The 27,039-nt window shown below is 28.6% G+C and overlaps 1 protein-coding gene across 1 annotated transcript in view; it reads left to right on the forward strand.

Annotated features, from left to right (window-relative positions):
* The window catches only part of btv (dynein cytoplasmic heavy chain beethoven), a 101,262-nt gene that overhangs the window by 19,456 nt on the left and 54,767 nt on the right, over positions 1 to 27,039 (forward strand). Inside the window, exons 13-36 of the mRNA XM_087165330.1 lie at positions 916 to 1,144; positions 1,219 to 1,346; positions 5,613 to 5,859; positions 6,512 to 6,661; positions 7,163 to 7,365; positions 8,453 to 8,605; positions 8,689 to 8,812; positions 9,618 to 9,785; positions 10,056 to 10,214; positions 11,273 to 11,496; positions 12,559 to 12,691; positions 12,775 to 13,005; positions 15,427 to 15,546; positions 16,410 to 16,678; positions 16,967 to 17,106; positions 17,646 to 17,764; positions 18,621 to 18,803; positions 19,814 to 20,037; positions 20,126 to 20,244; positions 21,082 to 21,287; positions 23,611 to 23,787; positions 25,032 to 25,119; positions 26,455 to 26,662; positions 26,745 to 26,874. Coding sequence (XP_087021456.1) covers positions 916 to 1,144; positions 1,219 to 1,346; positions 5,613 to 5,859; positions 6,512 to 6,661; positions 7,163 to 7,365; positions 8,453 to 8,605; positions 8,689 to 8,812; positions 9,618 to 9,785; positions 10,056 to 10,214; positions 11,273 to 11,496; positions 12,559 to 12,691; positions 12,775 to 13,005; positions 15,427 to 15,546; positions 16,410 to 16,678; positions 16,967 to 17,106; positions 17,646 to 17,764; positions 18,621 to 18,803; positions 19,814 to 20,037; positions 20,126 to 20,244; positions 21,082 to 21,287; positions 23,611 to 23,787; positions 25,032 to 25,119; positions 26,455 to 26,662; positions 26,745 to 26,874 — 4,132 coding nt within the window. The remainder of the gene's footprint in view (positions 1 to 915; positions 1,145 to 1,218; positions 1,347 to 5,612; positions 5,860 to 6,511; positions 6,662 to 7,162; positions 7,366 to 8,452; positions 8,606 to 8,688; positions 8,813 to 9,617; positions 9,786 to 10,055; positions 10,215 to 11,272; positions 11,497 to 12,558; positions 12,692 to 12,774; positions 13,006 to 15,426; positions 15,547 to 16,409; positions 16,679 to 16,966; positions 17,107 to 17,645; positions 17,765 to 18,620; positions 18,804 to 19,813; positions 20,038 to 20,125; positions 20,245 to 21,081; positions 21,288 to 23,610; positions 23,788 to 25,031; positions 25,120 to 26,454; positions 26,663 to 26,744; positions 26,875 to 27,039) is intronic.

Consider the following 27,039-nt stretch of genomic DNA (forward strand, 5'->3'; position numbering starts at 1 on the left):
GTTAGGAGTGTCTGGAAGTTTCGTGGTTTCAACTCAGAGCAATAAATCCCAAAAAAAAAAAAAAAAAAACACAGGAGTGGATGGATATCAGATCTTCAAGAAAACATAGGAGCGTGGTTATGTCAGCATTTTCCGTCCAACTTGGCTGGATAACTCAAGGCAAGCTCGTCGGCGTTGCCTCATTTACCACATGCACCTGATCGTCGCAAATCCATAGTCAGTCAAAAACTTCTATTGCAATGTAAGACCAACTTATCACATTAAAAAGGATGCTTGATCAAACATGGAAAAAAGGAAAATTTTGTAGACCACGTCACTGCATGGCAGATTTCAAGCTGGTTGTTAAAACTGACTAACATAGAGGATCCCAAAATCAATTTGGTAAAAATAAAGATGGCGCAAAATGAAGCCATTTCTCCAACAAAAAAAAATTCCCCACCTCATCGAGAAGGCAAAGAAAAATAAAACTCCGATAAGCGGAGAGCCGCAACTTATTTTTGACGACTGAGTATCGAATGCTCTCGAGCATCGGGCGCTCAGATATTTATTCAAAAATGCTTAAAGTTAAAGTGAAATTTCCTAACCATTGGAAGTTTAGTAGTCATATCAATTATTTTTTCAGTGTCATTCCCACCTTCTGATGGAAAATGCGGGAGTTACGGTTATGCATACTCCTACACTCGTAGCCTTCACATGGACATGAAAGATACCGCGGGGCCAGGTGTTGTGTTCCAAGAAAAAAGGGTAGGGAAAGGAATGTGCAGGGAGCGTGTCCCAATTGCACTAATGCATTAAGGGGCGAGTAAGAATTGGATCAGTATTTATTTAAATTTTATGATTTGTATCAGAAAATAGATTATAGTGTGACTCGATGTCACAGCGCCTGTCTTTTAATAGTTTTTTTTTTAAATTTAGGAATGGGTGCTTGCAGTTCCGTCCACCAATTGAAGAAGTCCGTGCCAAATACTATAACCAGATGAAAAAGTTTATATCTATTCCAATACTTTTTAAGGGAGTAAATGATGTTTTGGACAATCTCATATTTCCCATCATACTCGATCGTAATGCCTACAGTTTTCTTGATCTGTATCGTAAAACTGAAGCTTTGTTTAAGAGATTAGATGAAGCAAAAAGCAAATTCCAAGTAAGTTTGCTTTTTCATTTTTGATTTGATGAATAGTTGACTTTATTTAATTTTATTTTGTATCCTTTTTTTAGGATTGGGTTTCACTTGGTTCTGTGAATTTAGAAGAATTTGTCTCTCAGAATTGTGTCTCCATAGATGATTGGAAAAGAAACTTCAAAGCTATAAAACTGAAGAGTCAAGAATTTAGTAAAATATCTTTGTATGTACTTATATTTTAATCTTTATATAATTATGATTTTGAAATGATTATGTTATTTAATGTTTTATTACTTGTTTGTATATATATATATATATATATATATATATATATATATATATATCTACAGTAGAGTCCCGATAATCCGAGCCCCGGTTATCCGAGTTTCCGAGTCCGAGCTATCCGAGCTCGGTCCGCTTTAACCGAGCTATCAAATATTTTATGGATTTTTTTGTTCTAGTTTATTTTTTATGTTTAAAAAAACCGCCGAAATATAAAACTGAATTTTATCTTCCAAACACTCAGGAAGACGAAATCCAACAACTTGATCCAATGAAATTATCGTTAATATCGTCAATGAAAATGAATCTAGCGAAGATGATGAAGACAGCGATGATTAAAATCAACATATAAAAATCTCTCATACAGATGAACTAAGAGCTATCGAAAATGCTATTGAATATATAGAACAACAAAAAGAGGTGACACCAGCCTTCCTATTATCCCTAAAAAATGGCGAAATATTGCTGCAGAAAAGCACCTAAGTTATGCAAAACAAAAAAAGATTAAGGACTTTTTTTAAATAAAAACTATTTAATTCTAGTAAAGTATGCTTTTTATGTGTTTTTAAGTAAGCTTTTTCATTTTAATATGAATTGTATGTTGTATACTCGTCAGGGTTGGCAGGTTTTTGACATGTGACAGTTTTTGACAGTTTAAACCATGGTTTAAACCGTCACGTCAAAAACCTCACTGTCAAAAATGTCGAAAATGTCAAAAACCTATATTCATATGTGAAATTTAATTAATACATAAAATTTATTTATTTTTTATAAAGGATAGTGTTTCTAAATATGTTCTAGAAAAAATAAATTTAAAATTTTGAAGAAACACTTATATTTTGAATAGTAACCAAAATCTTGTACTTTTGAAAGCTCACATCTTTTGTAATAGTATGTATTCATTTTCATGTGTTATTGAAAATCTGCAGTGATATTATTAAGAAATTTATTTATAATCAAATTTAGTGTTTAGTATAGATTATACTAAAAATTAGACATTTTTAAAGATAAACATTAGCAGTTTTGTACATTAGACATCTTTTAAAGAAAAATCTCTTTAATGTTCTTTTAAATCTTCTTAATAATCTTTTTAACATAAGACAATACAAATTTAAGTGCTTTCTGTTAAATACACAGAATAGTTAGTGTCGATTTACAGTATATTTAGCCTATTCATTTACTATGCTGAAAATTTAGTTTATCCAAATACTTGTGAATTTCATTTTGCTGAATACTATATACATAGTTTTGTTGAATATCTAAATATTCAGCTGTTGAATAATTACTTCTTGCTTTCAAGATATGCATTATTTGTATTCTTAATACAAATAGGGGAAAAAATTAAGAGGTAAAAATTGTTTTAAAATGATAAGTGTAATAATTATAAATAAATATAATAAACAATATGAATTATATTTATCATTATTCCCAAATATAACTACTTTTAAATTCAAATTAACATATTGGATAATAAAGATATTCGGTATAACATTAAAATTTTTTTTCATACACTTGTATCAAGTTTGTATTTATACAACATAACTAGTAAGTTCCTTATAAATATTAGTTATATGTTCCTTATATGTCAAAAATGCATAGTAATAAACTTTTAATTTTCTTAAGTATCAAAAAAAAAATTTTTTTTTCAAAATATAAATATTTAAAAAAATTTTGTGCAAAATTCTTCTGCACATGCATTTGAATACAAATTTCTGAGATTTTAAATCTGTTATTTTACCTTAATTTTAATTAAAAAATATTTTAAAACCTGCTGATTACCTATAGTATAATTAAATTTCAATATAATGCATGGCAACTGTTGGTAGTTTTGAAGTTTATATATTTTCTTGGCAAACTTTAGTTTTTGACGGGTTTTTGACGGTTTAAACCAGTATTATACCCTTGTCATGTCAAAAACCACTTTTTGACGTCAAAAACCCAACCCTGATACTCGTATAAATGTTGTATTTGTTATATATATTACATTTATACCTACTCTTTTTCTTTCCTTTTTGTACTCTTCGTTTTAACCGAGTTTTTCAGCTATCCGAGTTAGTCGCGGCAGGGCCTGATTACCGAAAAGGCGCAGGAAGCAAGTGCTTCCCCTGTAAAATTCTAGGGACGGGGGCCCAAATGACTGAAATTAAGGCCCCAATTTTTTATTTTTTTTAAAATCTTTTTTCTCTATCATGTGTGCTCAATTTAACTTTACTCTGTTTTTTATTGTTGAACTAAACACACAAGACTTTTAAACATCTATTAGTGCAAAAAATATTTTTGTTTCATGTTTGAAAATTATTTGGTATGATTTTTACAGTAACAATAATTTATGCTGAATTAGAACTTTGTGATGTTTTGCTGCTAGTAAACAAATTGGCGTAAAAAAGGAGACTGATCTTGCAAAGAACCTTTCGTATAACAACAAGTAATTTTATAATTTCATTTAGTGAAATACTTAAATTTTGTTAACATATGTGCTAGCTACTCCCTCGTGCTTTTGTTACTATAAAACACGCAAAGAAGGGTCCAACAACCAACATGATTGCATAAGATCTCTGTATTCCTTTCTAAGGTTCTAATAGTTTTCTCATGGCTCTTGTCTCTTTAAAATGTATTGTTTATGGGCGAAAAATATCAAAAGTTTCTTTTGCTCAAGTTAGGGGGGCCCCAAAATCCTATTATGCTTCCCCTATTTTCAGAGGTTAATCGGGCTCTGAGTCGCGGTCCACATTAACTCGGATAATCAGGACTCTACTGTATATATATATATCCTTTTTCAAAAATCGATTTTATTTTTTTTTTAAATTTGTTTTCTGAAATTTTACTTTAGTGTTGACAGCATTAGCAATAAGGAAAGGAAAATAGATGTCAAGTTTTTTTTCTCAAAATCTGCTGTAAAGCCTTTACCTTGTTTTTTCAACTGTACCGCAGTATACAGGATGTAATAAAACTAATAATTATAGCAGTAAGGCATTTTATACCTTTCCAAATCAAACAAATTTCATCATACAGTTAGAGTGGAAAAGAAAAAAAAGCCAAGTAGGGTGGTCTTGCTTTCTGTAGGGTGGATGAAATGTTGCATTTTGAAGGCATCATCTTTTAGAGTTTATGAGATATTGACACATTAGAATGTGGAGAAGGCAGATTAGACCTTATAAGCGGGATTTCAAGTGGCAATGCCACGGGTGCAAGTTTGTCATCAGAATTTCTGTGGGAGACGCAGATACTAATGGAATATCAAAAATCTTCAAATGCCAGCCTGATTATCTCCTTTGCAGCTATGAAATCAACAATGTACAGTGCGCAAAAAATGGACCACCCTGAATAACTTTTGATTTAATGATCTAGGACTCAATGGCTGGAAAGGCTTCAGCTCCAGTGAAACTACTATGCAAGTAATTTAAATGAAAAATATTTAATATTTTTAACTAATAATTTTATTTGAGGTTATATGAATTACTAGGTTAAATATGTATTCTTTCTAATCTGTAGTCGGTGCAACACTTTTATTCTTGAGCTCCTTTCATTATTAAATTAATTTATGTAGAGTTTCAGTGTCAGAATGTAATACTTGAGAGAATTGCATCATCTACTTCCTTGTTGAAGGGCGCCAGCCTCTCCAGAAGGGAAAGCCCTGGTATCCACGGAGCCATATAGTCTAGACGGGAAAAGTCCCAAATTTATAATTAACTCTTTTCCAAAGAACAATCTAATTTCGCATTTATGCTTGATCCGGCAACCCTGTATGTTGGCAGCTCTCACCGGTCATGATATCGCTGTTGAACTTATTATTTTTTTTATTAGTTGTTAAGTTTTATTATTAAACTATTGTCTTTATTTCATCCCTTGCTCCACCAACTCCTACATTTATTTTGAATTTTTAAAAATATGCTCCTTTTTTCAAGCCTTTTTTTGAGTTGATATAGTTAAGTATATTAATTCTATCTTCCCACATACCTCTGAAGAAAAACAATTATCCATTTAATTTATACAAAAATTATATGTTTTTATTTTATCATTATTTAGTGCTGTGTTAGCACAGAGGTTGAAACACTGAGTTGTCATTGGGAAGGACCAGGGTTTTATCCTTATAAAAACTTGAAACATTAACCACAATGCCTGTTGTAAAATTAAGTGTTTCAGGGTCAATTAACTTCACTTTATTATAGCTAAAGATAAATTACTATAAAAATAAGCTTTATTTTAGGGATGAAGAGAAATTCGACTGCATTGTTGTGAGCTATGCTCCTACCAAAGCCTATGTTGATTACTTGATTTCAGAATTGGAGAATACTATGATACGATGTCTTCAAAAATCCATATCCTCATCAATGGGCTCTGTGAAGCAATTTCTTAATGATGCCACAGACACTCTCACAAAACATCCAGAATCCATTGAAGATATTGCCTTAGCAACCAGAAAACATGAGGAATTCACTCAGAAAAGGGAACAGGTGTGTAATTTGTACAAGTTATTTGATTTCTCAGTTTTTTACTTGCTAATTCTTTCTAGATCATTGATTTGTAATTCTAATTACTTTTCTTACTATTTGTCTGTTAATAAATCCCAAATCATTAATTTACCATTATAGTCATTTGATTTGTTGTTTTTTTATTAATGGTTTGCAAATTCCTACTATATCATTGATTTGTCATTCTTCGTATTTGATTTCTCATTTTTTATTAATTGTTTGCTAATTTTTTCTAGATCATTGATGTGTCATTGTCATTTTTTACTGATTGTTTGCTAATTCTTCCTATATCATCGATTTATCATTTTAGTCATTTTCTTACTAATTGTTTGCTAAGTCTTCCTGCATCATTGATTTGTCATTTTTCTTACTAATTGTTTGCTAATCACTCTAGATCATTGTTTTGTTATTCTAGTGACTTGATATTTTCTTACTATTTCTCTGTTAATACTTCCTATATTTTAGATTTTTCATTCTAGTCTTTTGATTTCTAATCTTTTTACTAATTGTTTGCTAATTCTTCCTATATCATTCATTTGTCATTTCAGACATTTTCTTACTAATTGTTTGCTCAGTCTTCTTACATCATTGATTTATCATTTTCTTACTAATTGTTTGCTAATTTCTTTATTAGATATTGAATGAGTGTAAAGAGTTGGAAGCTAAAAATGAATTTCTAAGTAAATGGTCGAAGCAAGCCTCTTTTGACTTAGGAGAAGTTAAAGTATTGTGGGAAAACTTTGAACACACCTTGTCTGATCACAATGAAATTGTTGAACAACAAGTAAGAACTGAAAGATGCTTAATTTGTTGTTAAAGTTGTGATTTTTAAGGCTTTATTGAGTACAGCAACTAAATATGCTGTAATATGAAGGGTGTTTAATACAGTTCCCATTTTCTTACCTGCATAATTATGATGATTATAAACTTTCATTGAAGAAAACAAAACCGTTAGTAAAGCACAAATAAAGGTTCACTTGTGTTTTATTCACATTGTTCGTTTTAATTCTTTTTATTCATACATAGAAAAGTATACCTCATTTGTATATAACTGGCCTTGTTAAATTTGCTCTTAAAATTTTTTATAAGCTAATGAGACACTTTTAAAATATAATGGAAAAAATTATTTGTATCAAAAATAACATTTTAAAATCAACGGCATAGTAATTAACTTTTTTATAGCAATAAATAAGGGATAAGTATATAAAATAATTATTGTAAAAATATGCATTAAATTTCAAACATACTAGGAAACTAAAACAAAAATGGCTCTTGTTTGTTTTAGATGGAAGTACTGAAATCTGCTGTATCTTCTCAACTCAAAAGTTATACTTTGGATGAAGAACGGTTTGCAGCACGTTGGCACCAGATGAAGCCACGGAGCGATGTGGAAATACAAGATTCAAAGCAAATACAAGACATTGTGACCTTTCTTAAGGAGAAACGATCTGAATTTAATGTCTTAGAAGAAAAAAATCAAAGACTTTTGTAAGATTTTTTTTTTGTTCTGCTATACTATGAAGGAAAAATAAATCCAACTATTATAGAATTGTATTGAAAATTTATATTTGGTTGAAATTAAGTTTTAAATTATGTTTGTTAAAAACCCTTCAATTTTTTTTTCTCATTAATGGTAATTACACTGAACATTCAAAATTAATCAAAAATCTGTAACACTGATCGAAAATTAATGTATTTTGAGTAGTTATTTCACTTTGAATATTTATGTTTCACTTAATTTTTAAATTAAATTTAATGAGGATTTTGAAAATCCATGCTTTTAATGCATTTATTAATCTCATTAATATGGTTTACATTACTTATTCTATACATTAGACATTAGGTTTGTGTTATGACTTGCATCAAACATTCGGGATAGTTCCAAAAGTCCCTTTATTTTTTTTTTAAAAAAATTTCAGATTTAAGAATTTAAGTTTCACTTATTTACGTTTTTTTTCAAGCTATTTATATTTAAGTTTTTTTATTTAAATTTCTTTTATTTAAGTTCTTAATTACTTGAATGTACTTCATAGTGTTTTGAAAATCTATATTTTTATTACATTCATTGAAATTTATTCATTTATTCATAGTAGGTTTACATTATTCATTTTATATATGAGGTACCTGAGACTTATCAAAAACTGAAGAAAAAAATTAATTTAAAATATTAGATTTAGTTGGTTTAGTATCATAAATAAGTTCAGAGTATCCCAAGGAATTACTTATGATGTTAAATTTTTTGTAATCAAATTAAAAAGTTGTAAAATATACAATATATTCCAATGATATTGAGTTTAATGCAATTTCACCAGTGGAGAATAGTCCATGAAATTTGTTTCCGTATTAATTTTATTCAATTTCTTAATTCATGTTTATCAGTTTTATGTACCTAATCCTATTGATAAATACCATGAATTGTTGTTATTAAATAAATTAATAAGGAAATCAGATAAAATAAAATTTAGGTGTAGCATTTTAAAAAGAAAAGAAAAAATTGTTTAAATTAGTAAATTTAAATCTATAAAAGTTTACAATGCTTCATTAAGTGACAGTTTTTAATTAATTGATTTTTTAGAGGTGATATTCGCCACTTCAACTTGCCTGAACCTACTTTTCAACTTGAACATTTAAGAGAAGATATTGAGACAGCAGAAAAACTTTGGCTGACATATGATGAATTCCACAATGAGTTGGATGAATATTCTAAAGAGGAGTGGATTGTCTTCCGGTATGATTTCAGATGTTTGTTCTTTGGTTGTTGTCATCTATTCCTGAGTCGTACTTGATTGCTATGTATTGATTTTTCTTCAGAAACAAAATTCACCTCTTTGAGTCTTTTCTGAATGACTGGATGGAAAAGTTTCGCAATGAGAGTTCATCCGGAGATTCCACCTCAGTGTCATTAAGACTACATCAAGATATTGTAGATTATTTGGTAGGTTTGCATATTTGTTTTTTTTAAATAAAAAAAATATGAACCCTATGTTTGAGGGACATATAATGCACAGTCAAGCAATAAAACATTTAGGGACATACAACTGGTTCAGTGCTTTTGAAAATCATTTACATTCTTGGAACTTATCTTTTGAATTGGAATCTTTCTATGTTGGCATCAATGTGTCAGAAAGGAAAATTTTCTACTGGGCTGTTGCAGCATTTTTAACAACGGCATACATTTTAATACTTAGGCTACTTTTTCAAAAATGAAAATTTTAATGGAATAAAAAAACTATTAATAATAATATAAAGCATTTCTTCTGAAGCGTTTCTCAAAGTATGGTAAACATTACTAGATTTATTTCAAAAATGAAAAATTTAAGAAATAAGCATGAAATAAACAAATATTTTAGGATATTATAAAGTATTCTTAATAATTTGATAGATTGTGTTATTATTATTTTAAAAAAAATAATAATAACACATGGAGTAAATTTTCGGACCAAAACGTGTTAATCAAGTAGCGATTGGTGTCGTCAATCACCACAAATTTTTTTTATCACCACTTGTTATATTTAGTCGCCATGTTACCAGTGGTGACTGTTAATTTTGTCCTGTGCTTCAATGATACTTGCCAAAAACGTTGAAGAAATTATATATCATTCATTTTATTATACAATTTTAAAGTATAATTTTGTTATCCTTTTTTACCTTTTCTTCTAAATGAAATGAATTTGTTTTTGGTTCTTGATATTGGCACTGAATTTTTTTGCTTCAATCATATATTTTTCTTTCTTTTATAGGAGGTTCTTCCATTGTTAAAATTTTGTCGTGGCGACACGTTCTCCCCTCAACACTGGGGAGAAATGTTTAGATTACTGGATATTCCTGAAGTATCTGTTGATCGTCTGGAGTTCGGGCACTTTCTCAGAGCCAGAGCTTTAATCAAGCTGAATGCAGAAGCACTTAAGGTAGTTATTTGACTAAATGTACTTTAGGATGTAGAGGAAAATTTTGAATTTACACTTTATGTAGTTTAAAAATAAATAAATTCCTAAGCTAGATTTTTTTTTAAATAAACTTATATTTATTTTTTGTTTTTAGTAAAATATTAAGTTTTATTTAATTGTTTGATACTTGAGATACAAAAATAAATAAGAGACTATTTTATAGAAAATGTGTCATATTTTTCTCTAAGAGAAAATATTAGTGGTAATAAGTCATATTTAAATGTTCTGCAGAATTTGAATGATAGGGCTCAGGGAGAGGTCACCATACGAGAGGCTCTGAATGAGTTGGATTTATGGGGAGCCAAAGCAAGATTCTCACTCACTGAACATCAGGATTCTGCTGGAAATGCAATCTCACTCATCAAGGATTGGCGAGATCTTCTCAACAAAGTGAGTCATCGTCTATGCATCCACTCTATTTTAATCACATTGTAATGGCATATATTTCGATTGATTTTGAAAGTTTAGCAAGAATAAAATAAAATTTTAACTAGTACATTAAAATAGAACAGAATTGTATTATAATGCTGCCCATTTTGATCTATCAGTAGTTTTATGCATCAAATCTCTTTCTAAAATGCAATAAGTAGCAAAAATTGGTATATTCAATAAACAATATTTTTGTAGTGCGTTTAGAATTTTTTTCCTAAGAAATATATTAATACATGCAATTATGTAACATTTTTTGTTACCTAGCTTATTAAATTTGGCTGTCACTATTAGCAAATGCAGTTTTTTTCTTTAAAAAAACATATGAGGATTACATGCATATGAGGGTTGTTCATTTTGAATGTATCTTTCCTATAAAACTTGAGAAATTATAAAAGTTAATTTAAAGATAGGTTATGAAAGTAATGTTTATTCGTGTTTCACCTTTTTTTTAAAAAAAAAAGAGATTACCTACATTCACTACTATCTTCCAAAACCTGGCACATGAGATCTTGCAATTTTTTACCACTATCTTATTAAAATTTGCTGTCACTATTAGCAAACTCAGTTTTTTTTTCTTTAAAAATAACATATGAGGATTATATGCATATGAGGGTTGTTCATTTTGAATGTATCTTTCTTATAAAACTTGAGAAATTATAAAAGTTAATTTAAAGATAGGTTATAAAAGTAATGTTTATTCGTGTTTCACCTTTTTTTTTAAAAAAAAGAGATTACCTACATTCACTACTATCTTCCAAAACCTGGCACATGAGATCTTGCAATTTTTTACCACCTACTAAGAGGAAATTAGTTAACGGCTTGCCACTGATTTCAATTTTCTTTTTGGATATCAGATGTAATGCCAAATTTACTGTACTATTGATATTTTAAATTCAATTCCTGGACTTATATTTTCCTCATAACTCTTTGATAACTAAGAACACTATTTTTTATTCACTCTGTAGGAGTATGTTCTCGTAGTTTATATATAAAAAAAAATATTTTATGTAATTTAGGTTGGTGAAAATCAATGTCTCCTTCAATCTCTTAAAGACACCACTTTTTATGAACATTTTAAAGATAGAGCATCCATCTGGGATTCTAGACTTGGACTTTTAGATCAGTCTTTACATCAGCTCAATGTCATCCAAAGAAAATGGGTGTATTTGGAACCCATATTTGGTCGTGGTTCGTTACCTTCGGAAAAGACTCGTTTTCTTGCCATTTGTAAAGAATTTAGGTATCTTATCTCTTTTATTCCCTTATCTGCCAACTATATTTAATCTTAATTATTATAACTGATTCTTAATAATTTATTTGTAGTTTTCTACCTATAATGCACGAACTATATGGGTTTGACTTTAAACTTTAATTTTACATGAAAGGAAGTTTTGGGTGTTAACTATGTAATTATAGCTTTATTTGTTTGGATCTAAGTAATTCAAATCAATTTTTGTTTCCCAAATGCTCCTAAATGTCAAATCACATCTAAAAGTAATTTTTTTAAGAAAAATATTACTTCTCGAAAAAGTTTGCTGATGCCAAAGGATTTTACAGACAGGAAGGATTCTCTGGAAAGAATTCTTTTTCTTTACGGAACTATAAAATTTTTTGTACAATTCTCTCAACTTTTTTTCTGTCGTCTATAAAGCTTAGAACCTCATTTCCTAGTAAAGTGTAAAATTGTTTCAAAACTTATATTCTAAGTTGGAAACTAAAATAAGGTAAGTCATTTGTATAAATCATCACCTGTATCTATAAATCATCACCTATATATCTATAACACCATCTATATCTATAAATCTATAACACCATCTATATCTATACACAATTTATATCTATAAATCATCACCTGAAAAAAAATTAAGTTTTTTGTGTTCTTTAAGTTTCTTTCAAAAAGTTTAAACCGTCTGATACCATTTCTTTTATTATTAGATAAAAATTGTACATTTAGATGTGATTTGACGTAAGCAATAAATACAAATCGTACACATTGCATTTTTTAATAATTATTTTGGTATTCCACTACATACTTTGAAAATGATGGTACAAACAATAGTGTCTGTTATTCTTTGATTTTAACGATATTTTTCTTGTGTCTTAAAAAATGCAAACTATTTTTAAAATTTTTTTTATTGAAAAACATGAAAAATTCAATTTTCTTATAGTTGAATTTGTAATATATAAGTTTTTCTACTTCCAACACTATTTCAAGTCATTGAATTAACACTGCATGCGAATATTTTCTTTTTGAAAAATATTTTCTGTTGCCTCATTTCAATTTTATCCTTTTCTTTTTCAGGTTTATAATGAATAGCATTAGCCAAGATGATAGGGTCCTGTCTTTGGTTTCAATATCAGGTTTGCCAAACATACTGAACAACCTTCAAGACCAATTGACTCGTTGCCAGCGTGCTTTAAATGCATTTTTAGAAGTACAATCCATTTTTTCTAACTTATTGAATTCGACTTTTTTTCTCCAATTTCTTATAATTTATCTTCTTTATACTTTTTCCAGGAAAAACGGTCAATGTTTCCGAGGTTTTATTTCTTGGGAGATGAGGATTTGCTTGAAATTCTCGGACAATCAACAAAAGCTACAGTCATTCAGTCACATCTTAAAAAACTGTTTGCTGGTATTCATCATGTTGAGTTTGATGAACATATCACAAAAATAACATCTATTGTTTCTTCTGAAGGAGAAGTTGTTCACCTTAAAAAGCCTGTTTTTATATCATCAGATATTGAGGTATACACTATAGAGCCTTATTTCCTCAAATTTCAATATGTCAATTGATTAGAAAGTTTTGTTTTGTTGTTTGGCAAGTGAAATAAGTAGCATTTATTAGTAAAAAAATATTTAAAAAAAGGAAAAAAATATTTAAAAATTTTCTTGTCACACCGTGGGAGTAATAAGAAAAGAATGTTTTTCTAGATTAAGAATGCGCACTACACTCTTTTTATAAGCGGGAGACAAAAAAAAGAAGAAAAAAAAGAAAGAAGGAAAGAAAATTTAGCTTTCAGAGAGCTTAATGAACTTAGTTTTTATAAATTTTAGTTTTTTTTTTATAATCTTATAACTAAATTATTTCTTAATTTCTTAGTGTATTAAGAACAATATTATTTTGTCTTAATAATTAAAAGATGAAGACCAGAAACTTACATATAATGTTCAGTAAAATGTTTTAAGTTTGTTATACCTCGTCTTCGGTTATAAGATTAAATTATTGAAAGCTTTTAACATTGTCTGAAAAAAATTTATTTTGTTATTTTTGTACCCACTTTATTTATATTGCATTCTTTAATGCTTTTTAAAATCAATTTTAAAAAGTAAAAAATAATTGAATTATTGAAAAAAATAGTTGAGTTATTGTAATAATAATTAAACTATTGAAGAAAATATATTTTTCTTCTAAACTTGCATTTACATTGAATAGCTAAGTTATATTTAGTTTGTAGATTTTGCGTTCAAATATTATCAGAAGATTTTGAAAGTTTCTGATGCAAAAAATAACTTTTTTCAACAAGAATTTCATTATATGTCGTTCAAAAATTTTTTTTTTGAAAAAGTCAATTTGTTTAATGGGAACTCATTGTCAGAATATTAAAGTAAAGTGAATTATTCCCACACCAGTTTGTTGTAGGCCAGGGGATCATGGAAGTTAAGCATTCATGATTTTGTGATTAATGGTAGGATATGGTTGCACGGTGGCCTAAATGGTTCATTATAAATTAACCTTTTTTAATAATTTTGTTTTGGTTATATATTTAATTTTTTACTAATAAAAATAATACTTGTTTGTATAAATTTTAACGTATTAGCTGTTCAGCTACTTTGAGAAATTTGAACAACTATGTATTTCCCTGTTATTCAGAACTTTTCTATTAAAAAACATAGAAAAAGACTGATTTGTAGAAACTAGGTGCTACTCTGAACTTAGTTTGTACTAAATAGTTTAAGAGCTTTTGTGATATAATATTCTGAAACTTAGCAGAAATATTTGCATTAATCTGGTAATTTTAAGTATTTAGTATTTTTTTTATAGATTTTAAATTTTAGTTTGTACTAAAAAGGGAAATTTTTTATTTTTATAAAATTTGATTAATAGCCTTCTTTAAAATTGCTTTATGTGTCACCAATAAGGTGTTTTTTACTTGTTACTGTTTGTGATATTTAATGCAAAAAAATGGCTGAATTTGAGAAATAGATTTGTTCATTCTTACCCCCAAGCCATTAAAATCGAAAATAAAACATATTAACAGTAATGAATGTATTCAAACTACTGTAATAATCATAATTTTCTCAATATAAGGGCATTTTAAGATTTAAATGCGTAATATTTTTGTTTTGCCATTTCCTGGCTAAGAAGGGAGCTTCAATCCAGCAAACAATTTCTGGTCTCCATTATCACTTCATTAAGGCTATTGTTTGGAAGGTTTTCAGGACCTCCTTTTTTCCAGGATCTTACTTATAAAAATAGTGGTAAGCCACGGATAGAACAGATTCGTGAAATTCCCGATTGGTCCAGAAAGAAATCTGTTGCAATTTTTCATCTTGTTTCTGGGCATGATTGCCTACTTAAACATCTTTATTCCATTAATGTCACATCGGACTCTCTATGTACTCTTTGTGGTCAGTAAATGGACTATTGTCATCTGCCCTGCTCTTCCCCATATTTCAATTTGGGAGTGTTATTGGGTGGCAAAAGCCGCCCTAAGTTTATAGATTTACTGATGTCACGTTTATTCTTGTTATGTTTTTGTGTTATTGTGATTTCAGGTGTCTTGTAACTTGCCATTGGAAATAAAAAAATTTAACTTATTTTACTAGAATTAATACTTATGTCAGTATCTTTAATGTGTAAGAAAAAGTTTAATAAATCACATTATCAAGAATATCACGTATAATTTATTATAGTAAAATCGCAAAGTGTATTCATTCTTATTAAATTTTATTTATGTAGTAATGATGTAATTTAAATCTCAACTAATACAATTATAGTAAATAAAAATCAGATGTAAATCTTGAAATATTGCAACTTCATGGATGAGTATTATGACTCTTCTATTAAATATTGTCTGCACTTATATTTGCCATACAATATAATTAAGATTCAATATTGTAAAACATATATTGTAATTATAACGTACAGTGAATTTCTTGTTTCAGGTATGGTTACATCAATTGGCCAAGGAAATGCAAAATACTTTGAGATCTCTTTTAGTAGAATGTACTGAGAAAAGCAGGCAAGGAGATCAGAATATTAATCCTCTTCAATACCCTACTCAGGTAAGGTTGTCCTCTCTTTTATTATTTGTTTAAAAACGTTGATACCGCAAAAGATCTTTTTTTTTTACCAGTCTTTCCAGATTACCAGTTTTAAATTTTACATGTACCAATTTTAAATTTTACATGTACCAATTCTAAATTTTACATATTATATCAAAATGATATGTTAACAAAACTCTTATATATCATTAAGAACTTTCAAAGGATTCATATTAACAAAATAAATCTTGTAACAATTTTTATGTGTGCAAGCCTCTTACAAAATATTTTATTAAATCTCATCATGCAATCTGAAAAAAAATACAATAATTCATTATTTAAATGTAATTTTCTTAAAATGTATGACTGATGTATTTTATTTCTGGAAAAATCATTTATCTTTAAATTAATATTTAAAAGCTATTTATGTGTAGCATATTTTTGTTGCATTTTTAAAGATATATAGTTTATGCAGTAGAAAGATTTATAGCTAGGCTTTTGCATTGCTATAACCTGTCTAAACATCATAAGTTTTTTCAGAAACTGAATCTGTAATGTATAAAAAAAATGAAACTTTGATAAATTAAGACTAGTACTAAGTTCCATCATGCAAATCCATTTTCATCTGTATGAATACTTTTCTGCCATAGTTAATAAACAAGAATTGTTTCTTTTTTACCTAATACTGTACTTACTTATCTAATACCATATTAAAAAGCTGTTAAATGAAAATTCCTTAATGTACATTAAGAAAATCAAGGCAATTCTTATCTGTATTTTTAATTTCAACTGTTTTCTTGCCTTCTTTATCGCCTAATGATGTTCCTCTTATTTATACATAGTCATTTCTATAGTATTTACTCTCTGTTACTATTCTTATTTAGGTGTTGTGCCTGAGTGAGCAGATCTTGTTCTCTGAGCGATGTGAGGAGGCCATCTCCAGAGGTTCGCTCTCAAGTTACCTCAAGGAACTGCAGTCTCAGTTGGATTCATACACTTCAGCCAATATGACTTCTTCAAGAGAGGTGCCCATTGTACACTTAAAACTGAAAGCCCTCATTCTTGACACTATCTATGATATAAGTGTTGTAGAAGAGCTCTTGAGGGACAAGGTGAGGGCTAAAAGTGATTGGTCATGGCTTAGGAGACTCAGGTGTGTATTGGGTTTGTTCATATTTAATGGCTGGTACAGTATGGAGCAAAAAATTGAGACTTTTATAGTTTTGCATTTTCTGTGAATCTCGTCACCATTTTTTTTTTTTATGTAAAAGATGTTATAAGGAAACTAAAGGACTGAACATAATGACTCAATAAAAATCAATATTTTTGTTTGTTTAAAAATAAATTTTATTTTAAAAATTTAATTTGCTTGAAGAATTAGGAATTAACTCTTATTACTTTTTTTGTAGTGTGTCTTATTTTAAAATATATTTATTTCCAGATTTTACATGATTTCTAATGGTACAGTGTATGGAAGAATGGTTGATGCGGAATTTGAGTATAGTTATGAGTATCAAGGTATTGCTGCAAAACTGGTTCATACTCCTTTGACTGATAAATGCTATCTTACTTTGACTCAAGGTATTTATCGTTTTCTAGACAATAAATGTTTTTTTTCCCTTGTATTTGATCTTTTATTGTTTTTTTTCTAAATTGTATTAAATTTATTTTATTTTGTTGTTTATATTTGTTTATTTTACTTGTTTGATATTATTTCTGTTAATTACTAGCAGCGAGTACAAAAGGTTGAAATTTTTAGTGTTATTATTTTGAAATTTTAAAAGATTGGAATTTTTATTGTATATTATTATGTATAACTATTTAAAAGGAGAATTGGGTATAATTTGTGCTACATAGATCGAAGCACAAAACAATGTGACTAAATCAAAAATAAAGTACAGGTTCCCCTAACGAGAACGTTTCTCTGCATCTAAATATCAAATGTTTGATGTTTCTTCTTTAGAAGGTTCTTCTTTAGAGAACCGAAACTAAAGTATATCTATTTCTGTACTTTTTTGTGCTGCATTTGCATTGTTTATTGCTTCAGTATCTTCATTTGTTTTAATATTTGCAATTTATTTTAATTTAAATTCTAAAATAGATTATTTAATTTTTCTCAGGCATGCATATGGGCATGGGTGGAAATCCTTATGGACCTGCTGGTACTGGCAAAACAGAATCAGTCAAAGCGTTGGGCTCTTTATTTGGTCGCCAAGTCTTGGTGTTTAACTGTGATGAGGTAATCTTGGAATGCATAATTAAATTCATCAGCTTATTCGATTTACTCTAGTGCATGAATTAATTTAAACTGGATGTAAACGCTTAAAGCTTTGTAATAGTAAATAAAAACAATGTTTCGTTATTTTATGAGCTCCTCTTCCATTGTAGCAGATGTATCTCAGAAATTGTAGTGAAACTGAATTTTACTCTCACAAATCAAAATTTTGAATTGATATTTGTTGAAAACAGAGTAAAATGAGTTCAGCCGACCAGCTGGTCGAACGGTTAGAACTGGCTGTGAAGCCAATGGTTGCGGGTTTGAACCCGCTCAGGGTAAGGATGTTTCTCTCAGTGCTATCCTCTGTAGTGTGAATGTGGCCCACGCGGGTCCAAAAGGGTACTGTGGCAGTGTGTTCATGTGTGATGTTGCGTGCCTCTGTAACTTTGGGTCACAAGGTGCTCACCAGGCAACGCAAAATGAACAACACCTTCGGCATCTTCCATGGCGAAGAAGGATAACTTCGGTGTCTACCATTAAAAAAGTAAATAAATAAATAAATAGAGCACAGGTGAAGCTTTGAGCAATTTTCAGTACACCATTATTCTTCTTGAATTGCTTCAATTTTTTCAGAATGCATAGTAACCCGTTTCTGCATGTTCTTAAACTTTTAACCGATGAAACATACTGGTTAAACTGTTTTTCAGTATGTTTAACATGTTCATATTTCAACAATGTAAAATCCTTCTGTGCTATACTTGTTAGATAACTAAGAGTCAACTGTTCTTAGCTTTTGAGATTAAATTTTGTCATTTTAGTATTGAGCACCATTTAATTTTAATATATATTTCCTGAAATTTTTTTTTGTTTATTTCAGGGTATTGATGTAAAGTCAATGAGTCGTATTTTTGTTGGTTTAGCAAAATGTGGAGCCTGGGGCTGCTTCGATGAGTTTAACCGACTCGAAGAATCAGTCCTATCAGCATTATCTGTATCAATACAAATAATTCAAACAGCTCTGAAAGCAAACACAAGAGAAATTGAATTGGATTCTAAAAAAGTAAACAAATGCTTATCCTGTTAAATACTATACTGTAATTATTGAATACATTTGCATGTACTATGGTTTCATTCAAAATAAAGTAATAGTCATTATTATCTATGATCATTACTGTCTTGATGATCATTCCTTATAATTTCACCCTTGAATTTGTTCTGTTAACATGCTATATATTTTTAGTTACTATTTGATTTTATTAATTTATAATTGTAAATAAAACACATTTTAAAAACAATAAAATATATGTAGGAATCAGGATAAAAAGTTTTTTTTTCTGAAATTATTTTGTTCCTTTTTAGACCAATCTCATTGTTTAGAACTGTCGCCTCTGAACTGTTTATGTAATAATTATTTTTATTTTAATTGATAAATGTGAATGGCTACTTTGAACATATTTATTTATTAAGGACTATTTCATTCGAGCTATCAATTTTGAGTAAAAACTGTAAATAAGTACCTATTAAACAATTCCATGTTTTAAAAACTGTTTCATTTTGACTATTTATTTACATAATTTCAACTTTGAGTATTTCATATTAAACGGAAAGCCATTTTAAATTAATAAGGCTACTTAATTATTTATTAAAAGAGTTGCCTTTTCTATTGTTCGATTTAAACATATTAAGTCCTTTACTAGTTTGTTCTAACTACAGTGACATGTATTTTCAATAAAAAAAACTGTTTTATGTCTTTTAAGAGAATTTACTGTATATTGCCATAAAATAATCAGCTTGTCACAATCTATGCAGATCAATATTTTTGATATCTTTCTTAAGTTTAATTCTTACAAATCTTAAATTTAATGAACTTTAGCTTATTAAATTTAATATATGACATTAATATATACATTTTAATATACATATAATACGTTTTAATACATATAATATATTTTAATGTACGTATTAATATATACATTTGTTACTATTTTTTTGAAAATCAAGCTGTTACTTGACTCATAATAGCTTGAATCATTAATACTTTAAGTCCTTTGAACCTGTTTTTTTTTTCAGGTGAGCATTGATTTTAATGCTGGCATATTTATTACTATGAATCCAGCTGGAAAAAAATATGGTGGACGCCAAAAATTGCCAGACAATTTAAAACAGCTCTTTCGTCCTGTTGCTATGACTTCACCTGATAATGATCTCATCGCTGAAGTTCTCCTATTCTCTGAAGGCTACAAAAATTCTAAAGAATTAGGACGGAAAGTTGTTGCTGTGTTTTCACTTGCTAAGTATGAAAAATGGGACGGATCATCCTTTCTATAATTTTTGCTGTTTTATTTTATTCAATTAAAGACAGTTTATAATTTTTATTTGCAGAGAGCTTTTATCTCAACAGCAGCATTATGACTGGGGATTACGTGCATTAAAAACAGTTCTTAAAAGTTGTGGAGAACAGCTTCAATCAGCTAAGCATTCATCTTCTGGCAAAGAATTAGGTATTCAGTACCTTGTTTGTCACTTTGTAAAAAGTAAATTTTGATATTATGTGAACTAATGTGCGATATAGGATGAATTAAAGACACCCTAAGTGGCCTCATCTGGTAATTTTCCTATATCTAGACACCATTTTTAGGTATAACATAGCATTACAACTGCAGCTATTTGAAAGTTAAGAGGGGTATAGGCTTTAGTGGCATCCTCTGTATAAAAATATTTTTATTTGGAGTTTTATTAATATGATCTTGACTATTTCTTCTTAATTTTTTTCAGTAACCAGACCTATAGTGACCTAAATCTTTTACTATAGATAGGAACAACTTTATAACATGGTTTTATATCAACGTTTTCCTCACAACACTTTACAAGAAAATGGTTAATTTTTTTTTATTAACTTAAAAATTATTTAGGTATTTTATTTACATTACACTAGAACTGCACAAAATGGGGTGTTGAAGACAGTCTAGGAAGCATCCCTGAGGATGATCGAAGACATGTCATCGCAATGTTGATCCTCTACAAAGGGGGTGGCTCCCCTGCCTTCGGTAGTTCGACGACCTGCGCATGAAGTCGAAAATTTTACGATGGAACAGTTTAACGAGGGTCTATACAGCGCACCCTTGGTCCCTACGCAGGCTCATCAAAGTGGTCCCCCACCCACTTATTGACCACAACCGTCAGTGATGCTCGACTTTGGTTTTCTGCTGGGAACAGTGTCTTTCGAACAGTCCACTGGGGAATAAAAACTATCTAAATATGCTATATTTTTATTTAAATATTTTGTTTACCTTAATTGTTCTTTGCCAGTATGAAATTCATTAGTATTTTTTTTCCAGATAAAAAGTTTGAAAGCGACCTTGTAGTACAAGCCCTTCGTACAAACACACTATCAAAACTTACTTATACTGATTGTTGTCGTTTTGATGCTTTAATTTGTGATTTATTTCCTGGTGTTCAATTCAAGAATATTCAATATGAACAGCTTTCAGAAGCTATTAAAACTTCTATGGAACAAATGAAACTAGTGTATTCTGAAATTCAAGTAAGTGAACGTTTTTTTTATAAATTATTTATAGTTTTATGCAAAGGCATTGTGAAGCCTGTACGTGGGAGTACCCTCAATGATTCTTCAATAAAATTCTGTTTTAATTGTTAATATCCCAACTTAGTTTAAAAACTAATTTTAAAATTTATTTTTATTTAGTACATATAGGTTTATGTTATAAGTGGAATAAAAATGAATATTTTTGTATGGTGTTTGTATTTTATGACAACTGTTTTTTTTTAATTAAAATTTTTGAATTTTATCTAAATGGGCAAAATCTTACTTTAAAGTAGTTGTAATTTTGAGAATTTTAAGCCAAATTCAAATAAAAACAAAAGCTTCTATACACTTATGTAAGTTCTTTTTGCAAAACGTTTGAATTTTTAATGTTCCTCTACTGAAAATTTACAATAATACTGCTTTCATGTATCTCTGTAAATTTAATTTCTCAAATGATATTTTTATTAGTAATGGTTTGATGAATAGTATGATTTATGTTATTCAAAATAATTGTTTTTCTTTAAACATTTATTTCTGTTTAAATCAATAAATTAATTAATACAATAAAGTCCGCTATAGCAATATTTCAGATACATCACAAACCTATTTTAGACTAATAAACATAATGTATAAATAGTAGAAGAAAGACAAATAAGGAAATGTATTTATTTACCTCTTCTTATTTTTATTTTGATCGTCCATTTTTATTTGAAATACTGTAAACTCCCGATTATATGTGGAATTGATTGGTCTACCTAGCACGGATCAGCGAATTCACGGATAATCTGCAAAATGCGTAAAAAGACACGCATCATCAATTTTAATACAAATGATAAATTTTAATATCTTTGATTATCTATTATCAGCGGTTTTCTTCACATTTTCTTGTTTTAAATTTTTTTATTATTACTGTATGCTTGATGTTGGAAAGGCAGGAGGCTAAAATAAAACATGTGCAAGCAGACTTTTAATTCAGGTGTTCATTCATTATTTAGAAAAGATTAGCACAAAACCCAAAACAATGTTCAAAACACATGAATTAGTTCTTATAAAGAGTTACCATACCTAAACTACTCTTAGAAACTCTTATCAGTAACAAAACTAAAAGTAAACAACTGACAGCAATTCTGAAGTCATGAATATGGTCCATAAATTATTCCCTGATTCATTCTTTTTCCTTCAGAGGTATTAAGTATATCAGGGGTTGTGTGAGGCCCATACTCATTTGTTAATTATCAATTTTATAATTGATAAGAGTTCCAAGAATGTGTTGCATGTTGACTAAATAAATTACTGAGGATAATTTATTCCCATTCATTATAAGAAAGCAAATCATGCTGCAATCATCTTGCTATCAATATCATTGCTCTGAATAGTAACAATAGGATCCAGAAGAAGATAGTGCTTTGATGGATGCAGAATTTATTCATTGAAATTTGAACTTCATCCTGCATTGGTAGTTCTACAACTGTAACATGACTCATGTTGTCTTGCTCTTTTTGAATTCCTCCCCATTTTAAACCTTTCAATCCTCCTTTTTACTTAGGTATTGCACTTGAAGTTGCAATGTTTAAATGTAGACCCATTATTTGACTAATTGTCAGCACCTGCGCTACAAACATGAATGTTTGGTAGTATGTTCTCCAATCTCTTAAAATAGTTCCATCTTTATGAATTTATTAATTTTCAATTCTAAATGCCATGTTGTTTATCATTGCAAAAAAAAAAAGTGAAGCGCAGATGATCTGCTAAGTGGGTGGACCACTCGTGGATAACTGGGAGTTAACTGTATGTACATATATAGAGTAGGCTGTTTTTACCTATTGATTGTAAACTGAATTGTGTAGTTGTGTATTTTATGGAAAGTACAAATGTCTATGACAGGAATGTTTGAACAACAAGTTTCCAAATTGTAATAAGTTTTTAAAAAAAAATGAAATGCAATATTTTTTGTCCGTACAATGCTTTCGTGTCTCATACCTTTTAACACCTTTATGTGCAATACCTTTTGTGTCTCATGGTGAGTAGGCTTGCTAAGGGTTGAGGATCCACTGAGCTATGACGTCTGTAGCATAGCTTTTGATAGGACTCCTACACTGGACAAGTCAACAAAACAATGGTAAAGCACCAGACAAATAGATAACTCCCAGAGTTTTTTTGAAAATAGTTTTATTTTTTTTAGTTACTTGTGTACCACAGGCTTTTTGTTTCCTACTTTAGAAACCATTTTCAAATATGAAAATTTTCTCAAATGTTATATAGTTTTTTTTTTGTATTATTTTAAAAGTTTTGTTAGAGATTTAGTTGCATCCTTTTTCAGGTGAAGAAAGTTTTGGAACTACATGAGCAATTGCAACAGAGAATGGGCGTAGTTATAGTGGGACCTAGTGGATCTGGAAAATCAACACTATGGAAAATTCTTATGAAATCCCTGATTCTTCTTGGCCAGCAAGTCAAGCATTATGTTGTCAACCCTAAGTCTATACCAAAGCCACAAGTAAGCCTTTTTTTACAACATTCTTACAATAATCTATTCTTTGGTGGAAAATGTTATTATAGACAGGGTGCGTAGCGTTTGTAAAAAGTACTTAAAGGTGCTTTTTGGGAGATTTCGTTTTTAAAAGCTTTTAAAGGTGCTTTTTTCAGCTGGCGTTTTTAAAAAGTGCTTTTTTTTCACGAATAATTTTTTTTTTCCTTCAGTGATATCTGGCGGATCCCCTGCATTTCACGAAAAATGGGGTGTTTGCTATGTAATCATTCACACGGACTTCATGTCGTACCCACGTTATGACTTGCGCATGCGCGCACACTTGAAACTGAAATCTGAGTGCTCCAATTCGGATAGAGTCAGATCCTTATTAAATGTTTTTCTTTTTAATTTATTATTTTATTCTTGTTTATTTTATTTTACTTCTAACACTTTTTTGATGGGGGGTAAGGGTACTTTGTTTCTGAGTTCAGAGTCAAGTTGAATTCACTCGGTGATGTGGGAAAGTACTGATTGTTTTGATTTACGTCCGTTACTTTTTGAGTTTTTTTTTAATGCTAAAACTGTTCATAAAAAGTTTTTGTTTTTCAATAATATCATTGGTTCAATATGAATTTTTTGAGTGCTTGAAAACTTTTGTTATGTGCTTGAAAATCTTTTAAAAAGTGCTTATTTTTGATTCAAAGATTTGTCTACGCACCCTGATAGATAAAATCAGTTTCTTATGAAAAATTTGTATTTAGTTTTGTATTTGACTTTATTTGCAATAAAATTCAGATTTTTTAAATTTAAATTAGATTTCTTTTTTTCTTGTAACATTCTAAATTAAATTTTTCAGTTGATATCAAGAATTCAGGGGTATTAAATCTTTAATTATATTGTTTTTATAAGTAAAATTTTTATATTTAGAAATTTACTCATTTATTTCAAAACCAGTAGTATTGATTTCCTTTTGTACATAGTTAAGTTTTGATTTCTCATAAAATTTTTGTTTATCATCTGAAGTGTCTCAGAAAATTGAAAATTAAAAATCTCAAAATTTTATTGAATGCCTTAAATATGAATTTTTACCTATAAATTCTCATTCATGCTTCCCATTCGTGATAATCAATCTCAAAACAGATTTAAAATATTATTTTAGAATTTTTTAATTTTTGGCTTAGTAAATCCAATAAGAAAGTATCTCTAGCAATAATAATGTGATTTCAAAAATAAATGAGAATAAATTGTGATTTTTTTAATCCTATTTTCAGCTTTTAGGGTTCATTGATTTGGATACAAGAGAATGGCATGATGGAGTTTTAACTTTAAGTTCACGACAAGTTATAAAGGAGCAAGATGGTATAATTTTTCATTTTCACCGGTCACGTCATCTTACTATGACCTTTTAATCAAATTACTAGCATGTAGCTATTTTTATATCAAATCTTACTTCTTTAAAATTTAATTTCAAAATGCAATATCCTTGTTTTGAATTGTTTTAGCTCTCATTCATTTAGTTTTTGTCTTAAAGACAAAAATATATTTACAATACTATTAACAATATATGTAAATATATATTACAATATAAATATATTTACAATATATATATATTTACAATACTTTGACTATTTACAATAATTTATATTAAATGCTCATGAATAAAATAATAAAAATACTGTGCACCTTTTAAAAAATATATTTATCTAGTTATTGTAAGTTTTTACTATATTCATTTAAAATATGAGCAAAAGAATAATGATTTTAAAAATTTGTTTTTGTTTTTTTCCCCAAAAGCTTGAAGACTAATAGAAAAAAAATCATAAATACTGCAACTTTATTTTTTTAAATATTAAAGTATATCCCTATTTTAGGATTTTTTTTTTATCTTTCACATTTTTCATAAAAAATGTTTCTACTATTCTAGTATACTATTAAAAGCATAATTAGTTAAAGTTAAGTTTTAGTTTTACTGAAATTAGTTACATTTGTTAAAATTTTGAATGATTGAAATTTTAATGTTTACAGTTACTAGAAGTTTAAGAATTTTCCAATCTTTGTTCATTGAAAAGTTGAAAATTGAAATAAATCTAGCATGCTTGTTTATCAAAAATTATTTTCATTAAATGTGAGTGTTATATTTTGGAAGTTTACCCTGAGGAAATGTTATTGAAATTTTAAATACAATTTCTTTATGAAATATTTGCATCTAAGTTATTATTGCTATATTAATTTAAGTTATCATAATAAAGTGTTATAATAATAATGTATTATAATAGCATAGAAAACTTCTCTTGAAGCTATTATAATGAATAACATGATATATTCTACTGTATAGTTTTAATTAGACTTTCTTTTTGTTTGCATATTTTGAAACAAAAATAATACAATTTTGTTCTGTTTAATACATTTCACCAAATAATTGGTGCATATAAATTTTCAATGAGCATGAAGTCTTATCACTAGATAAAAAGAGTAATATAAATTAAATAAACTAATATTATACATTTTAAAGAATAATACAAAATAGAAACATGCAATTTTATAACTACAGGTCACTATACAATTTTAATGTTTTTTATTAAATCGCATTTTAGCTGAATATTTTATTTATTTATTTATTTTTGCATTACCGTTAATTATATTTAGAAATAATTGTTTTCTTAATTGTTTTAAAACAATTATTTATATTTTTAGATATTCTCTCATGGATTATATGTGATGGTGATATTGATCCAGAATGGATTGAATCTCTCAATTCTGTCCTGGACGATAATCGATTGTTGACTATGCCATCAGGGGAACGGATACAGTTTGGGTCTAACGTCAACTTTTTATTTGAAACACACGATCTTAGTTGTGCTTCTCCTGCAACAATTTCAAGAATGGGCATTATATTTTTGAGGTGAAAATATTTCATTTTGACAATTGGAAAAAAATGAGTTCAATGTCCTTTATATTTCTTTTAATTCGTATGTTATTTTTAGCAATGAAGATATTAGTGTGAAATCCATAGTAACTGCTTGGTTACTTCAACAAGATGAGAATGAAAGATTAACACTTCAAACATACATAGATGATTATTTTTACAAAGCATTAGACTGGGTCTTAAAGCAAGTGAGTGTTTTTGAAATTACAAGACATAATTTTGATACAAGAATGAAATATATATTTGTTTTTAATTTAGACCAATGATATTTATAACGAGATCAATGATAACCCTTCAACTGTATAGGACTTATAGAAAATTTAATTTGAACTGCATTCGTTGTATAGCCAAAA

This window comes from Parasteatoda tepidariorum, chromosome 6, assembly GCF_982258835.1.
Source record: "Parasteatoda tepidariorum strain Cologne lab strain chromosome 6, Ptep-v5.0, whole genome shotgun sequence".
In the NCBI taxonomy this organism is placed as follows: domain Eukaryota; kingdom Metazoa; phylum Arthropoda; class Arachnida; order Araneae; family Theridiidae; genus Parasteatoda; species Parasteatoda tepidariorum.